The 17247-nt window shown below is 37.1% G+C and overlaps 3 protein-coding genes and 2 long non-coding RNA genes across 6 annotated transcripts; 4 read left to right on the top strand and 1 right to left on the bottom strand.

Annotated features, from left to right (window-relative positions):
* Positions 1-808: 808 nt before the first annotated feature.
* On the top strand, positions 809-2239 carry LOC140014256 (glucuronokinase 1-like; the record flags this gene model as incomplete). The annotated part of the gene is made up of 2 exons (XM_072064701.1): positions 809-1108; positions 1617-2239. A coding segment is annotated over exon 2 (594 nt), but the record flags the coding sequence as incomplete, so codon positions are not given.
* A 1-nt stretch (position 2240) lies between these two features.
* Positions 2241-4049, top strand: LOC140014366 (uncharacterized). 2 transcript variants are annotated; one of them, XR_011821142.1, is made up of 5 exons: positions 2241-2270; positions 2358-2449; positions 3221-3277; positions 3421-3492; positions 3596-4049. It is a non-coding gene; the product is annotated as an uncharacterized lncRNA (long non-coding RNA). The 2 variants fall into 2 exon arrangements; XR_011821141.1 differs by lacking the exon at positions 2241-2270 and having other exon boundaries at positions 2280-2449; positions 3596-3999.
* Positions 4050-4986: 937 nt separating this feature from the next.
* LOC140014267 (uncharacterized) lies at positions 4987-10030 on the top strand. The gene is made up of 3 exons (XR_011820981.1): positions 4987-5233; positions 8579-9049; positions 9555-10030. It is a non-coding gene; the product is annotated as an uncharacterized lncRNA (long non-coding RNA).
* Positions 6918-9556, bottom strand: LOC140014265 (uncharacterized). Its single transcript, XM_072064712.1, has 2 exons — positions 8336-9556; positions 6918-7205 (listed from the first exon to the last, which is right to left on the bottom strand). Exons 1-2 carry the CDS (start codon positions 9297-9299, stop codon positions 7066-7068), a joined length of 1104 nt encoding a protein of 367 aa, XP_071920813.1. The 5' UTR covers positions 9300-9556; the 3' UTR covers positions 6918-7065.
* A 3854-nt stretch (positions 10031-13884) lies between the features above and the next one.
* Positions 13885-15961, top strand: LOC140014266 (glucuronokinase 1-like). Its single transcript, XM_072064713.1, has 2 exons — positions 13885-14186; positions 14695-15961. Exon 2 carries the CDS (start codon positions 14724-14726, stop codon positions 15795-15797), a length of 1074 nt encoding a protein of 357 aa, XP_071920814.1. The 5' UTR covers positions 13885-14186; positions 14695-14723; the 3' UTR covers positions 15798-15961.
* Positions 15962-17247: the final 1286 nt, after the last annotated feature.

Below are 17247 nucleotides of genomic sequence, written 5' to 3'. Positions count from 1 at the left end.
CTCTATACCATTTCAAGGATAAATTATAGAAAACCTCCCTAAACTATCTCTCTCTTCTATTTTGGCCCCCACACTTAGTCCCCTGTTCTTTGCTTTGCCTATTCGTTCAAATGTACTACAAATCTTTTTTTTTTTTTTTTCCACTTCTCTTTTTTGAACCTTCCACCCTTCTCCATACTTTTAGAATTTTTTCCAATTATTAGGTCCAAGATGCGAACCTTGGACCTGACAGTAAAGAAAGAAAATTCTAAGAGCCCTCTGCTGATCACTGCGTGCAATTCTTTAGTTATTCGTTATATAATTAAAAATAATTAGTTCCTAATCGTCCCTAAGTTTGAAACCATCTAGATTAATATCTCCATTGCCCTTCCTTTGGAGAAACTCAACACACTTGCTTTTACCACCCCCAACAGAGTTTGGTCTAGGTTGAGCACAAAGATTTGCTACGCTGCAAATTTGTAATGTCTAATTCTAATAATTTTTATGTTTTAGCTTTTAGTAACTCATGCTACCTCCTTTCAACCAATAGTCAAATTTTTCCCTCTCAAAAGAAGTTTTTTCTAGTGTAAAAATATTAAATTTTTTGTAGATAAGATAATATCATTGTTGACATTTCATATTGAAAAATTGAGAGTGTGAGAAAGTATGATATCACTAGTCATTAATTACCACATAATGATGGTTTAGCCAGCCTATACTTGAGTTGATGATGGATCATTGGTAATTTGGTACTAATACAATACTTAAATTTGCCAAGTGCTGCAGATTGACCGTTTAATATTTTTCCCATAATTGATTAACACAATACTCCATTTTCCAACGTGAGTCATACGTGGACTGCTCACGTTAACTTCCCCTTGCAGTCCCAGGTTTCTACGTTTCCTTCTAATTTCCATTTTCTTTAATTCATTTTATATTTCCCCATTCCGGCGGGTTCCCTCGCCGACTTGCGGCGGCTAAGCAGCCAGCCATAACACTAGCTGGGAATAGGATTACTGTTTCCACCGTCACATTCTTGCTGCAAATCTCCCAACCAACCCATCGTTATCGGAGACCAGAATAAGATCTTGTTGGCGTGACAGCCTTCTCTAGTCTGGCAAACAAGAAGGTAATTCTGATTCATCAGTTTAGTAACTTTTCCATGTTGGGATTTTCCATTTTCTTGTCAAATTTGTTAATTCTTTATTACCATGACCAGTTTTATCTTAACTGCTTAGGACCCTCCATAGTTCACCCAAATTGTAGCTTGATGCTTATCTAGTACTCTTTAATATGTAGATTTGGTTCTGCATGGCAATGATGATTTTTTAACTTTTAAGGAAACCAACCATTGGAGGTAGAAAGCCCATGAATGGGAAATATTTTTTCTTACTGTTTTCTCTGATGGTATTATTCAAGATTGTTAGGTACCCCGATGCACTAAATAAATGATTGAGAAGAAAACAGTTCAGCATCTTCCTTTTCCACTTGCTCAGATTAGTGATGCTATTAAAAAGTTTCTAAAGTAGCAGCATTGATGATTATCTCATTTCTCTGACAGTTTTCAAGATATGATTACCTACATTGTTCTTAGTCTAATTGGTTCATTGTATATATTTGCTATAACATTTCTGCAGTGCTAGTTTGGAAAATTGTGTTGTTGAGAATGGCCGGAGAGAATGGCAATGTGATAGAGCACAAGGCGTATGCCAGGGTGGGATTACTGGGAAATCCTAGCGATGTTTATTATGGGCGAACCATTTCTTTCAGCCTTGGCAACTTCTGGGCTTCAGTGCGTTTGCAACCTTCTAAAGAGCTTGTTATTGTGCCACACCCTACTCATGATTTGGTCCAATTTGAGTCCCTCTCTCACATGGTGAATCGGTTGCAAGCTGAAGGGTATTATGGAGGGGTTCGTTTGCTTATGGCCATATGCAAAGTTTTTCACAACTACTGCAGGGATGAGAATATCAGTTTACGCGAAGGAAATTTTACCCTGTCATATGATACCAATATACCTCGCCAGACAGGGCTATCGGGGTCTAGTGCCATCGTCTGTGCTGCTCTTAGCTGCCTTTTGGATTTCTATAACGTGAGGCATTTGATTAAGGTTGAGGTTAGGCCCAACCTTATTCTTAATGCCGAGAAGGAACTTGGCATTGTTGCTGGTCTCCAGGACAGGGTGGCACAGGTGTATGGGGGGCTTGTTTACATGGATTTCAGCAAAAAGTACATGGAAGAATTGGGGCATGGAAATTATATATCATCAAATGCTGGATTTGTTAGTTTTGGTAGCAGCAGAATTTTACATCAGTCGTTTCCTCCATTAGAAATTTTCCAGTTTCTCCTTGACCACTTTGACTTTTAACTCACTGCAGTAATTTTCCCTCGTCATGTGGAAGGCAGAAAATTGGATAGAACCGTTTGGAGTCTATCAACATTTCATGCATATGTGAGTTATCATGTTAAGGTAAGACTCTCAGTACATAATCTGATGCCTGATTGTTTACAATCTCATTTTTTTAACCCTTTCCCTTGTCAATGTACATTTTTGCTCAATTTGAACATGGGGAATGTAACTTAGAATTTTCATGCCTGAGGTTGAATGCACTTGACTAAGGCGAAAACTTTTCATTCGCAGAAGTTGTACTTCGTGTTGTCAGTTTTCCTTTTTGTTTAGCCAAAATTTTGCGAGTTTGTTTTGCAGTGTCAAGTATTTGTACTCAGTTTTTTAATGTAAAACAAGGTGTTAACCTTGTGTCTGAACTCCTGAAAAATGGCTGCAAATGAATGAAGAAGATGTGAAACGTCTGGACTAAATGCATTGATGGAGAGTATCAAGCATCTAGCTATCTCAGTCAAAATATGAATTCTTTTAACATGAAACGTCGGTGTACTGTTTCTCTTTGTGGAGTGGGTAGAGGGTGGGGGTTAGATGAGGTGGTGACACATTGTTCTGTGGAGCAGGGGAAGAATTAGAGTTATAGCTGAAACCATTTGGATGCCATTTAACTAATTTTGATGATTTTATTGTGTAAGCTTCATCAAATGAGAACCTTTTTTCATATCCTTTGGACAACGTGGCTTGTCCTTTGGTAGTGATGAACTCTTAGTTGACTCATACAGTATTTAACATCAATAAATTCCTGTAGGTTTGATTCATAGATTGACTTCTGTGTACTGATTTTTATAGTTGTTGACCGTGAGAACTCAATTTTACATAATAATTCTCTGTTGACAGTGCTCAGAAGGTTTCATGCATACACGGATGAGACGTCGGGTAGAGTCCCTAATACAGGTAAAATAATTTCTAGTTCTTCTTTTATGTGGTGTTTGTTAAATCTACTTTCTGTTTTGTGCACTTTGCTGTTTCAGTTCTTAAATTCTTAGAAAAAGAACGAGTAAACCAAGTGGTAACAACATGAATATGTTCTGCCCCAGGCCTTGGATAGTGCCAAACCAGAGTATGAGAAGGCAGTGAAAGCTACACAAAACAGATCTTTTAAGCGATTGGTGCGCCATCAATATATATATCTTTAGAACTTTTAATATGTTTATTCACTTGTTTGGTTAACCCTGACTGGTTTCTATTCTTTCCTGCACGGGTTCTCTGTAGAGCCTCAAGGATGGAAGGAGCAGTTTGAAATCATTCAGCTGAGAATGCAGGATTTACTCCCTGATACCGTGAAAGGCTTACGCTAGTAAATGTGTTCTGCTTCACTCGGGGAGTATTTAGCTGGCGCCTGGCAACAATTAGGAGCCCTCCTATGGTGTATATTTTGAAATCTTCCTCTGCGTTTATTCGCTTATCAGCAAACCAGAGCCCTGTGATCTATTATGTTCTGCTGCATTTATGGGCAGCAGCAGCAGCAGCAGAAAGCATAGTGGTTTTGTACTTTATAGGGATCATATTTTATATCATTCATGTTAAGATAAAGATTTTGAGCCAGGTTCAGTCTGTAATTCATGATGCATAGATATTTCATTTGGTAAGTGCATAATTTTGGTTGAATGAGTAAATTGCTGCACCACCATAGAAACCCGATGCAGGGAGAGGTGCCAGTTCCAAATTTTCCAGAAAACCAAGAAAACTTGAGGCTGTTGTAGCCCAGCAGAGATTTGCAGGATGAGTTGAACCCTGTTCCAAATGACTGTACATGCGAAATGCATTCTTGTTATATGTGCAAAAAAGGGCATTAAAACATGATGATGTTTATGAAGGAGAAATAGCAATATAATAAAAAGTGAAACAGAGAGTGACACAGGGTGTGAGACAGAAGATTCGTTGCGTCTTTTTTGCATCACCAAATAAGTGATTATTAGAATAAGGAAGAGAAAGAATTAAAAAAGTTTCCGAGGCCATTTTGGATCACCTGTCTTTAGCCATTATTTTCTTGACACGAGGTAATATTTGTATTCAACAATATTTCTTGCAAAGTAAATGGTTCACCAAAGCAGTAAAGAAAACAATTGACAAATTGCAAATAGCCCTGGGAGAGCATGACAAAATAATTTAAAGTTGTTTTTTAAAACACTTTTGTCTTGTGCATAACAATAATATAATCTTTCCCCTGATGATGCTAAAAGAAGAATTTACATAAAAACAAAAGGAAAACAAATAAAAAGAAAAATAAATATTGAAAAGCAACATACCCAACCTACTAGTGTCTCTACTTACATTTTAAAATAAAATAAAATTAACGCTTCTCTCACCTCAAGCAAGCATAGAGTTGAAAAATAAATCTAATTACTTAAATAAATATTTGAATCGAGTTCATTTCAATTTGATTCGTTGGCTAATCAAGTCAAACACGATTCGAATTTGGTTCATTAATTAATCAAATTAAATTTGAATAGTATTTTATATTCGATAACTTTTAAATTTTATACAAATCTTATCCAAGTTTGATTTGATGAAAAAAATTTTTTTTATAAGATTTAAATACTAAAATGTTCACTTTGATTAGTCTCGTTTACGCTCTAAATAGGCGTTGGAGGTTCAAAAAATCCAAAAAAAACTAAAAGTTAGAAAAGGGTGCCCTTAAAACCAAAAGATTCTCGAGACAAAACAGTGAAACATGAGAGCTGTGTACTGCACAAAATACCAACTTCAGTTAAAGAAGCTAAAATCCTCGAATCTTAACCAAATCCAAGCATCTGAACCAGTTTTCCAAGAATAAATTTTGTGGGTTGCAACAACTTTTGCCTCTCATGTCTCGCTTCAAACCAAGATTACCATTTGCTCACGACCCAGGTTAGTCTTGAACCCACGTTTCATACTACGGACGTTACTTCAATTATTATAACTTGTTTACCATTGAAGGTTATGCACCTCTATTTCTTGTGTTTCTCAATGTAAAATGCATGTTAATGTTTGATGTTCTGGGTTTTTTTTCATTCCATGTTCTTTTTTACCGGTTTTCTGTTCATTGTTTTTCTATCCATAAACTCGCATACAAGAATTAACTATTACATCTTTCTTTTCTAAGCTATGGATTCGTCAAATTATGCGGGGCTTTTCGGAAAATGCACCTATTTAATCTTATTTTATCTTTGAAATCAATGCTTAATGTATTAGATATTTGGCTTATTGATGATGTCGAAAAGAGCTCAAACAGATAACTGATTGGAGGGTCCATAAAGATGTAATTATGTAACTATAAGTAAATATTTATTAGTTGGAGGTTGCAGTCGCACATGGGAGGATGAATTTCAAATTTTGGTGAAACTGCAGAAATCATTGGATTTAGAATAATGGTGGAAAGGTTGAGTAAAGAACTCCCATAGAAGAACTGTGTAACAAAAGATCTAACTTGACATAAATATAATTGAATTTTGCAGCAGCTAGTCTCACTTCCTGTATTTTGTCTAAGAATAAATTTTCTCAAAGAGGGAAGCAAAATGGAATGTGTTTTTAAAATTTTGTCCAGATGAAGTTATGGACATTTTGACTAATTTAACCGTGATTTCAACCAAGTGATAGAGAAAGTTTAACTGCCCTGATAAATATATGAGATGACTTTTCATACAATATGCTAATGGATGTTCCTTGCTTGTAATTTGAAAAATGTAACCCATCTGAATCCTAATGATTTGCTTGTAATTCAAGACAGATACACATCTAAGTCCTAATGAATATATTGAGTTTCTTCGATTCAAGTAAATGGAAGCTTGCTCTATTTTTCCCTTTTTTACTTGGGCTGATTCAAATTTATGCTGAAGCACAATCGAGATCCATAAAATTCTTCTTATGAGGAAAAAATTATGTTATTGAGAAGAGGTGAATACAATAGGCAAAACACTTAATCCGGAGATGCATACACGCAGATAGGAACGTAATATACTAACGCACAATTAGTGATACATATCTAAATATTTATTTGGATTTAGACCCCAAAAGCCCCTATTGCTTGATTTTTCTAATGCCTCATTGAGCTATTTTGTGAATTGCTTATCAGCTATTTCATTGATGTGGCAAAATATACATGGCATGCCTATACCAAAATCAGCTTTATGGTTCATTTATGATCACCTAATAGGAATAAGTAGCACTTCCTTCTATATGATTTCCCATCCAATAGCACTCCTAATAGAGAAAGTACCACCTTTTCCTGTCAACATTCAGCTACTTAATTGTGGAAGTATCTTGACATATTTATTCTTGGGAATAACAAGAATAAACTTGAGTGGAGCTGATTTTCTCTTATCAATAATCAGAGGTCTAGTAAACAAAAGCATCAAGTGAACGTTAGTGACTGTTCTAGTCGGTGCCTTGCCAAATTGTCAGATTATCTGTCTTTCCATAGGTAAGCTAGTTAAATATATCCCTGCCCTCCCGTCCACAGCACCTCAGTGTCCTTCAATTTTTGTCAATGACAATTAAGATCCTGTTGATCAATAGCCCCCCAACAAAAATTTTTTTTTGCTGCCAGAGAATAGAAAATTAGTTTGATTTTATGCTATCTAAATTAACAACTACAGACTTCTGAATTCAAATAGCTGAAAATATCAGACTTCATGGACATGGCTTCAAGGTACATCAAATAGTTTAAATTGATCAGCCACCTTAGATCTGCTCAGGCAGAATCACGTCTGTGATTCCGATTCTGCTACAGAGCTTGCAGTTGCTCCTACATTGTTTCCTTGATCAGCTCTTATCAATCCTCCAGCGCCAGATGATCCTGGACATCTTTTCCACATCACATCTGTCTTTGATGTGCCTAGACCTGCAGGTGAGAAAAACAAAGTCACTAGTAAGTCTATTCAGTCAATTTCGGCCCTGTTTCCTTTCCCATCAAAAGAATAGTTGAAAATATCTCAGTAAAAGCTTTGCATACTTTGTTGAGTGCCTTACTTTGGTGTCAATGCTAAATTATTGGTCTATTTGAGTCTCATCAGTGAGCATAATCTGTTGGAGGCCTTACTTTGGTATCGATGCTAAACCATTGGCCTTATTTTGGTGTTGACGCTAAACCATTGTTCTATGAGAGTCTCATCAGTGAGACCTTGCGCACAATTCTGTAGACAAAGGGAAACTATGGTTTTGGGACATCTCTTAGGACAGAAGTTGGAGTGCTATCAACATATCACAGATAGGGATAACAGCAATCCCACTTATAGGGCATTAGGCCAAACTGGAAGGGTAACTTCCGATGTTACAGTGAGTTTCTTCCTCAGCAGATTATATTTGATCTATTTGAGGAGTTCTGTGAGATTCTTTTCACTGCTGGAGGCTGCCCAACATAAGCTGTTAGCAAGTAGTGCGGTTAAGCAGCAGTGGCAGCCTTAATTCCTCAAGTATCTCATCTTCCTGACGAAGATTGAAATCTTCAGTTCTCCATTGTCCTTCACCATCCAGTCACTACTCTAGCAATCATATTCATGTTTGCATGTTCATCTCTATTATCTAAAGTCCTTTTGCAAATCACAAGGGTTCTAATTTTCCTGCAATCCCTTAATCATATACAGTCTGTATATTTTCTCTTAATGACTATTTCATGGTATATGCCTGTTCTTTCCAATGAGAGTCCTGTTAGCTATGAATTTAAAATGATAAATATTCTTGTTTAAGGGTTCTAACATATCTTTTGAGTATCAAGTCTTTATCAAGGAACATTGTACATTCTGCCCATGAAGTTTCTTTTTGTCCTTGAACAAATTTTACCAAAAATGTGATCATTCCACTCTAGCATTATCAACTTTGTCAGTAATTGCTTCAGACAGGGTATCCCCACACAACCTAAGTCTTGGCCACTGCACACTTAAAATCACTTACAGTATGACAAAATTCAATTGCTTACAAAAAAGAATATATAAGTAGATAAAATCAAATGAAAATTGTTCAAGGGATTATTACCTATGATGTTCACTAGCATTGCGAAGTTATTTAATTCAATCGCAAATAGGTCAGTAATTATGGATTTCTGGAGCAACATGTTCCATCCTGAACTCTCCTGAGCTCTATTTGGTGCTGTACTTGGATTAGTAGTCATGACTGTGTTGTTTGACCATGTGCATCCCAGACCATTAAATTCCAGGCCTAACAGACCACACTGATTGATAGTTTCTGAGAAAGTTCTTCTTCTTGCACTACCACCAGGTCTCTGATCATCACTGGCACAATGCGTCAGCTTTCCTCCTGCAAGTGTCCAAGGGTGACCAGTTTGCTCCAAAAGAAACTTCAGTTTACCCCATAGCTGCTCCCTGTTAGTGGTACTGGGGCTTCCGTAAACTATAGTAGAGACCCAAGCTGGAAAATCAGGCTTAGAAATGATTGCTGCTACAGATTGCATATTTGACTCAACAATTGTAATCCCAACTCTATTAGGGTTCCAAAGTAGCCAAACTCCACCTGCCTGCTGCTGTGCTTCCACAAATTCAGCTCTCGTAAGGCCAAATTGGTTGAAGAAGTTCCTTAGACTAAAGCTTTGAACACGAGGCTCCAGTATTGCTACCACTTCAGCCGAATGCAATCTATGACTCTCTCTAATGCATCTTGTGAAGTCATCATCTCTGGCTCCCAAGCAATTATATAACAAGATCTTCATTGATGGGTTATCGATGTGTACAGGTAGATTTCCGTGAGGCTCCCAACCCAACATTTCAATTACCTGCTGTCTTTGCTCTTCCCTAGGGGTCGTTGATTCTATACTCACTGAATGCATATCTCTTGTAATCATGTCAATTGACCTTGAAATAATGGTCAATCTGACCTCCCTAATTAACCAAAGGACTTTGAATAGCCAGATGCTTTCAACATCTGATGGTATCAGCATCTGCATTCCGTCGCCTCGAAACTCTGTTATGTGGAGTGGATCCATGATGTTAATGTTTCTTATTAGAGCTGAATGTCAGTTTTGACCAAAAATTTGGATCTCAGGCACCTAAAAAATGTAACAATGGGGCTCAAAAAGTTTGTGATTTTAGATTTTCTCAATCTGAAAATTAGAGGTGATTATAATTAATGGCTTATCATCAGATACTGAACCACAAATGCCTTGTGTTTGAGAATATTGTACCTGTTGTGTTTCTCCACACCCACAGCTCTGACGCCAGAAAAGAAATTGGTGATGCAGGTGTGGCAAATAGGAAAATTAATAAGAGCAGGCAATGCGTTGGCAGTATTAATGAGGATTCTTTTATCGTACCTAGAGGGTGTTGCTTCCAGGAGCTCTCACAGAGAAATCTTGCTTCTGATTATGTGTTGGTGATATTGATGCGGATCTTTTTTTTTTTGGGTTCCGAGAGGGTGTAGCTTCCAGTAACTTTCATTTATGAAAATAATTTCATACACTGGTGGAACTTTTTTTTGGGCTTTTGGGGGGAGGGGCAGCAGCCCCCCAAGAATTTTATAAATTCTTTTGATGTAATAGGTATTTTGGCTTAAGAAGTTTTCTTGGTTTAAGTTTCTTCCCCCCAAAATTTCTTCTGATAAAGCTCCCCCAAATTGCAGTACTGGTACGATAATAGTTGCCCAAGTTCAAATCGCAACTATGTACTAAATTTAGACTTATGTATCAAATAATGTAGTTTGTACTCTCAGGTTTAGCTATCCGTTTGATCTACTATTTTATAGTCTGTAATAAATTATATAGGATCCTTGTTCTTACTCTTACCGTGTCTATTTCAGCTATGGAGCAAGCATTCTCGACAATGAAACTCCTTAGAAACTCCATGGTGAAACAAAATGGGAGATGACTTTCTTGCAGGTTCCTTGATTAATTTAGTAGAAAAGGGATTTGCTAGAAGTTTCGGTTCAGATTCTATCATGAATGCTCTTGATTCTGAGAAAGAATGACATGCACGATTTAGAATGCCTTGCGTTTGATAGATTCTAAGAAAGTAAGTTGATATCTATTTATAATGCCTTAAAACTTCTCAAAGTTCGAAGTTGTAAGTTCTACAAAAACTTTCAATTTAGAAGTTTTGGTACAGATTCTATCATGAATGCTTTTGATTCTAAGAAAGAATGACATGCACAATTTAGAATGCCTTGCATTTGATAGATTCTAAGAAAGTAATTTGATCCCCACTTTGCAGGATAGAACTTATGTGATTTCAAATATCATGCAATATTTGATTAACTTTTTGAGAATTTATGTGTTTATGAATTACATGCTTTGCTTTCTATTAATTCTTTAATAATTTACTGTGGCTCGCTTTAGACACTATTGTCATACGTAACACCCGGCCCCCCAAAAAAGAAAGTCCAAACCCTGGTTTTGCTAGTGATTTCATTGAAGGGTCAACAAATCACCTGTCTTGTTTATCTGAGGAAATATTTGAGAGTTCTCATACTCAATAGTGTCGTTTCAAGTGATTTCAAGTTACTGACCTTATATTTTGCATGTGGTAAGTCTGTATCAAGCATTACATTGCTCACATTTTTTGCTTCTTCTGTTGGCTCAAGGGATGACAATTGGACAATCCTAACCAATTTTTGCATAGAACAATGCTCACACTATGACCCATTCTGATGTTCCAGATATTCTAGCCACCTTAAGTATGTAAATCATCGTAAGTTATAGACACCTTATAGGCTAAAGATTTTTATGGGTGAGCAATTCATTTTGTGGAACATAGAGTGGTATGTTATAGACATACTATGCATCAAAGATGCTTCATGGATGGGCGTGCCATTTTGTGGAGAATCTGGATGATGATGATACAAGGATATATACCTTTTTCCGTTAAATATTGATCAGTCCTAGTTCAAATTGGAATACTTATTTGCTTGTCAAATTTGTTAATTTCCAACTAGCAAAACACTTTGGGGAGGTCAACAATCAAAGATTTATTGAAACTGGTAGGTGAGGATCACTATAAATGTTTAGAGCTGGGTGTTTTATTTGGCAATATGTGCATTTGATTACAATTTGCACTTCATTTTTGTTTATGTTTCATTGATCTGGACCATAGTTTATAGTTCCAGTATGATACGTCAAGGGGAATAAACTACGGGGGGATTTTAAACAGGTCTATCGAAGGTGGAAAACCGTGCGTGTGCAAAAGTTTTTTTATCATACTGTCATACTTTTTACAGCCGGACTTGATGTAATTTATGATGCTTTGAATCTTGATATTCACTTAGAATCACCTCAAATAGACTATTAGTTACCATACTACCATATAGGCACGGATTTTGGGAACCAAGAAGAGAATGGCCATCCTCCTCTTTATCGCTTGTTCACGTTAATCCTCCAGTTATGAACTCTCTACCGTAAGGTGACATCGTTATGTTATCAAATTTCTTCCACCATTTGATGCTTAGAAAGTTTTCTTTTGACTTGGGCTATTCTTGATCAGTGGTTATAATCCTGGAATGCTGTTTCCTCACCATTCCACCAAGGTAGAATGTCATCTTTTGAGGCAATGCAGGTACATTAGTGTGCAGTTTTTGGAGTTGTAGCTGAGACCTCAAAGCCATAAAGGTGGCCATTTTGGTTCAAGGATTTCAAGCTCTAGGTGCAGCTTTAACATGTATATCTGGTGTCCAGCTTTCTTTTTCCTTTTTGCTTGCCTTTGACCTTTTAATCTAATATTTGATGTATGAGAGTGATGCAATCACTTTGATTTGTGTTTGGATTGCATTTTTCTGAATTTTTTGTGAAAAAATTACTGTAGCGATTTGATGTATGTAAGATAAAAAGGTAATAGGGAAATGTGTTCACGAAAACGTAGCATTTTTTCAACATCCAATGTAGAGGTAGGCTCTTTATTGTTTCATCCAATTGCCTTGAATTGTTGCATGACAGCCCATTTTTTTGACTTTTTATGCCTTTGTCTGCTGGTTCTCTCTTTAACTCCTCTTTCACCGTTTCTAATTCTCTCATGACCAGAACCAGATGCCTATACTGAATCAGAACAAAGGTTTGCCCTCCAAAAGTTCACTAAAGATGTCATATTCATATGTTGTCTTTCGTAATCAATAATATGTTTTCCGTTACATTTGGGCTAAACTGACTATTGATGAAACTACTGCATTCTCCTTATTTTTTTTTTCCCCTTCTTTTTAATGCTTCCCTAAGTTAGATTTTTGCAAATTATAGCTCTGCTGAGATATTTTTGTATTCTTAACATTCAACATAATAATGCAAGTTTAGGTTAAAATCCAAAAACGTAGAGGTTCTGGATTCTAATCCCTCTGTTTTTTTTCCCCATTTCTTAAATCCATTCCATCCCCTGTTAGAAAATTTTTTTTTTTAAAAAAAAAAATATAATAATGTAATAAGTTTAACTAAGCCAATCGGTTTGTTGTGATGCTAAATATGAATCAATAATTCAATATAAATATCCCCTAAAGCTAAATTGGTAGATTATCTTGCTGCCAACCACTTCAAAATTTACATTGATACCAAATTGACTTAAAAATTGCAGTTAATTCAAGTGCTTGTAAATTATTTCCGGTTACAATATTGGAATTCATCCTACAAGTTTGTCCATCATTCACTTTTCTTCCTACTCCTACCACACGTTTTTTTGCTGTCACTGCATGGAAACTTTCCCCAGTTTTAAGGCTTTTTCTTAGCTTTTAAGTCTCAAAAATTTCTACTAGAAACTCCAATTCAGTTAAATATAAAGATACCCAAAACAAATATATCTCTATACCATTTCAAGGATAAATTATAGAAAACCTCCCTAAACTATCTCTCTCTTCTATTTTGGCCCCCACACTTAGTCCCCTGTTCTTTGCTTTGCCTATTCGTTCAAATGTACTACAAATCTTTTTTTTTTTTTTTTCCACTTCTCTTTTTTGAACCTTCCACCCTTCTCCATACTTTTAGAATTTTTTCCAATTATTAGGTCCAAGATGCGAACCTTGGACCTGACAGTAAAGAAAGAAAATTCTAAGAGCCCTCTGCTGATCACTGCGTGCAATTCTTTAGTTATTCGTTATATAATTAAAAATAATTAGTTCCTAATCGTCCCTAAGTTTGAAACCATCTAGATTAATATCTCCATTGCCCTTCCTTTGGAGAAACTCAACACACTTGCTTTTACCACCCCCAACAGAGTTTGGTCTAGGTTGAGCACAAAGATTTGCTACGCTGCAAATTTGTAATGTCTAATTCTAATAATTTTTATGTTTTAGCTTTTAGTAACTCATGCTACCTCCTTTCAACCAATAGTCAAATTTTTCCCTCTCAAAAGAAGTTTTTTCTAGTGTAAAAATATTAAATTTTTTGTAGATAAGATAATATCATTGTTGACATTTCATATTGAAAAATTGAGAGTGTGAGAAAGTATGATATCACTAGTCATTAATTACCACATAATGATGGTTTAGCCAGCCTATACTTGAGTTGATGATGGATCATTGGTAATTTGGTACTAATACAATACTTAAATTTGCCAAGTGCTGCAGATTGACCGTTTAATATTTTTCCCATAATTGATTAACACAATACTCCATTTTCCAACGTGAGTCATACGTGGACTGCTCACGTTAACTTCCCCTTGCAGTCCCAGGTTTCTACGTTTCCTTCTAATTTCCATTTTCTTTAATTCATTTTATATTTCCCCATTCCGGCGGGTTCCCTCGCCGACTTGCGGCGGCTAAGCAGCCAGCCATAACACTAGCTGGGAATAGGATTACTGTTTCCACCGTCACATTCTTGCTGCAAATCTCCCAACCAACCCATCGTTATCGGAGACCAGAATAAGATCTTGTTGGCGTGACAGCCTTCTCTAGTCTGGCAAACAAGAAGGTAATTCTGATTCATCAGTTTAGTAACTTTTCCATGTTGGGATTTTCCATTTTCTTGTCAAATTTGTTAATTCTTTATTACCATGACCAGTTTTATCTTAACTGCTTAGGACCCTCCATAGTTCACCCAAATTGTAGCTTGATGCTTATCTAGTACTCTTTAATATGTAGATTTGGTTCTGCATGGCAATGATGATTTTTTAACTTTTAAGGAAACCAACCATTGGAGGTAGAAAGCCCATGAATGGGAAATATTTTTTCTTACTGTTTTCTCTGATGGTATTATTCAAGATTGTTAGGTACCCCGATGCACTAAATAAATGATTGAGAAGAAAACAGTTCAGCATCTTCCTTTTCCACTTGCTCAGATTAGTGATGCTATTAAAAAGTTTCTAAAGTAGCAGCATTGATGATTATCTCATTTCTCTGACAGTTTTCAAGATATGATTACCTACATTGTTCTTAGTCTAATTGGTTCATTGTATATATTTGCTATAACATTTCTGCAGTGCTAGTTTGGAAAATTGTGTTGTTGAGAATGGCCGGAGAGAATGGCAATGTGATAGAGCACAAGGCGTATGCCAGGGTGGGATTACTGGGAAATCCTAGCGATGTTTATTATGGGCGAACCATTTCTTTCAGCCTTGGCAACTTCTGGGCTTCAGTGCGTTTGCAACCTTCTAAAGAGCTTGTTATTGTGCCACACCCTACTCATGATTTGGTCCAATTTGAGTCCCTCTCTCACATGGTGAATCGGTTGCAAGCTGAAGGGTATTATGGAGGGGTTCGTTTGCTTATGGCCATATGCAAAGTTTTTCACAACTACTGCAGGGATGAGAATATCAGTTTACGCGAAGGAAATTTTACCCTGTCATATGATACCAATATACCTCGCCAGACAGGGCTATCGGGGTCTAGTGCCATCGTCTGTGCTGCTCTTAGCTGCCTTTTGGATTTCTATAACGTGAGGCATTTGATTAAGGTTGAGGTTAGGCCCAACCTTATTCTTAATGCCGAGAAGGAACTTGGCATTGTTGCTGGTCTCCAGGACAGGGTGGCACAGGTGTATGGGGGGCTTGTTTACATGGATTTCAGCAAAAAGTACATGGAAGAATTGGGGCATGGAAATTATACGCCTATGGATATTACTATTCTTCCACCTCTTTATCTTGTCTATGCCGAGAATCCGAGTGATTCTGGAAAGGTGCACAGTACAGTTAGGCAGAGATGGTTAGATGGTGATGAGTTCATCATATCGTCAATGGATGAGGTAGCTAATATTGCTTTGGAAGGGAGGGCTGCATTGCTTGCAAAGGACTATGGCAAGTTGGTGACTCTCATGAACCGTAATTTTGATCTGCGAAGGAGCATGTTTGGTGACAATGCACTTGGTGCTCTTAATATTAAGATGATTGAAGTGGCACGAAGGGTTGGTGCTGCATCAAAATTCACTGGGAGTGGAGGTGCTGCCGTGGTTTTCTGTCCTGACGGACCTTCACAAGTAGAGCTTCTGGAGGATGCATATCACAAGGCTGGTTTTGTCATTGAACCGGTTAAGGTTATTCCTTCTCTTTTAAATGATATCGATCTCAAGTCTATATCTTCAAAATAAACCTGCAGAAGTAGGGATGTTACTTTCCATTATGTTCCATAAAAGCTTATACAGCCCAGAGCAAGCTGGGATTTTTCCAGTTTCTAGTGAACATTTATACGTCTTTGAATCTCTGTCTGTTGCCATTGTCGAAAAAGGAAAAACATATCTTATCTTGGGGGAAATCTGGATTACTATTCTAAATTTCTAAGTGCTCTGTATTTTGGCAAATTACAAATGTTAGGATACTACATGTAGCATTTTTTGCTCCCTTTCTTTTCCCTTCTTTTAATGTGGGTGAGCCAAGGATGGAGGGTGATAGTGGTTGTTGGGCTACTCAGAAATGAGATCCCTCCCTCTTAACTAGGATGCCAAAAGATGAAGTTACTGATGGTAAGCCAGCATCAGTCACCAACTTCTGGAGCGAGTGGCATTTGGCCTTTAATAATAAATGACATAGCTTGGTTACTTTGTCGCCACCAAATGCTTCTAGCTGTTCTCCTATCTGACCGTGATCAAAAGTCTTTCTGGAGGGGATTGGCACTCTGGCTTGCTTTGACCATGGATTTTAAGTTGCTGGTATGTGATTCTGCAGATTTCAACCATGGTTTGAAGTACCAAATATCTTCTGCCACTTTGGACCATTACCCATACCTTAAAGGCTTAAACTTTGGTTATGAACATATCGAGTTATTAGTGTGCGTAAGAGGTATCCTGAACCAAGGATAATTGCAATAAAGATGAAAGTTAATCTTGTTTTAAAATGTGAAAGAACCAATAAAATGGGGCAGAGTCTTTAGATAGAAAGAACCAATTCTAAGGGTACATAGAAACCAAGATAAGAAGAAATAAGGCAAGGCAGCTGATTTGTACAGAAGCAAATTAAGAGTGTTTGATGATGGTGACAACAAAACCGAAATAGCTGGCTTATATTCCCCCCCCGGGACCTTGCTCTGGTAGTTATAGGGTAGCTGGCCAAATGAGTTAGGTAGCAAAATCGGCCGTAGAATAGAGTATATCAATACAAGTGATCATCAAGAACAAGAATTTGGCGAGGTCCAGGGTGGAAATCTCTGGTTGGAAATCATTTTCTGCATCCATCAAATCCTGGTATTGTCTGCCTGCTGATGGGAGGAATCCCAGCAGCCAAGGAATGTATGTTGAGCTATTCCAACATTGGCTCGGCAAGCAGAGGCAAAAATGTGATGAAGTTGGAGACTCTTGACTTGGCATTCATCATCTCCATTGATGTTTAAAGAAAATTTTCATTCGGAATCGCTTTCCAGGCTCTCCATTCCTTTCAGTCCCCTTCGCTTCTGCTGCAAGGTAGATGCAAGTTAGATGGACCAACAACAAATCACGAGTTCTTCTGTTAGAAGTTCAAACTTCAGAAGTTTGTGCGAGTATCTTAGACCATGCAAACTGATATAAAACAAAAAAGCCAAGATGTTATTTTTCATGTTTGAGATAT

Source organism: Coffea arabica, chromosome 9c (assembly GCF_036785885.1).
Source record: "Coffea arabica cultivar ET-39 chromosome 9c, Coffea Arabica ET-39 HiFi, whole genome shotgun sequence".
Classification (NCBI taxonomy): Eukaryota; Viridiplantae; Streptophyta; class Magnoliopsida; order Gentianales; family Rubiaceae; genus Coffea; species Coffea arabica.
This window is presented reverse-complemented; position numbering and strand designations above follow the sequence as displayed.

What these genes read in the sequence shown, in the direction of transcription:
- LOC140014266 (XM_072064713.1), top strand. Translation starts at nt 14,724, where the DNA reads ATGGCCGGAGAGAATGGCAATGTGATAGAGCACAAGGCGTATGCCAGG.
- LOC140014265 (XM_072064712.1), bottom strand. Translation starts at nt 9,299, where the DNA reads ATGGATCCACTCCACATAACAGAGTTTCGAGGCGACGGAATGCAGATG. An exon ending in AATGCTAGTGAACATCATAG is followed by an intron (nt 7,206 to 8,335) that starts GTAATAATCCCT and finishes TCTCACCTGCAG; the next exon opens with GTCTAGGCACATCAAAGACA.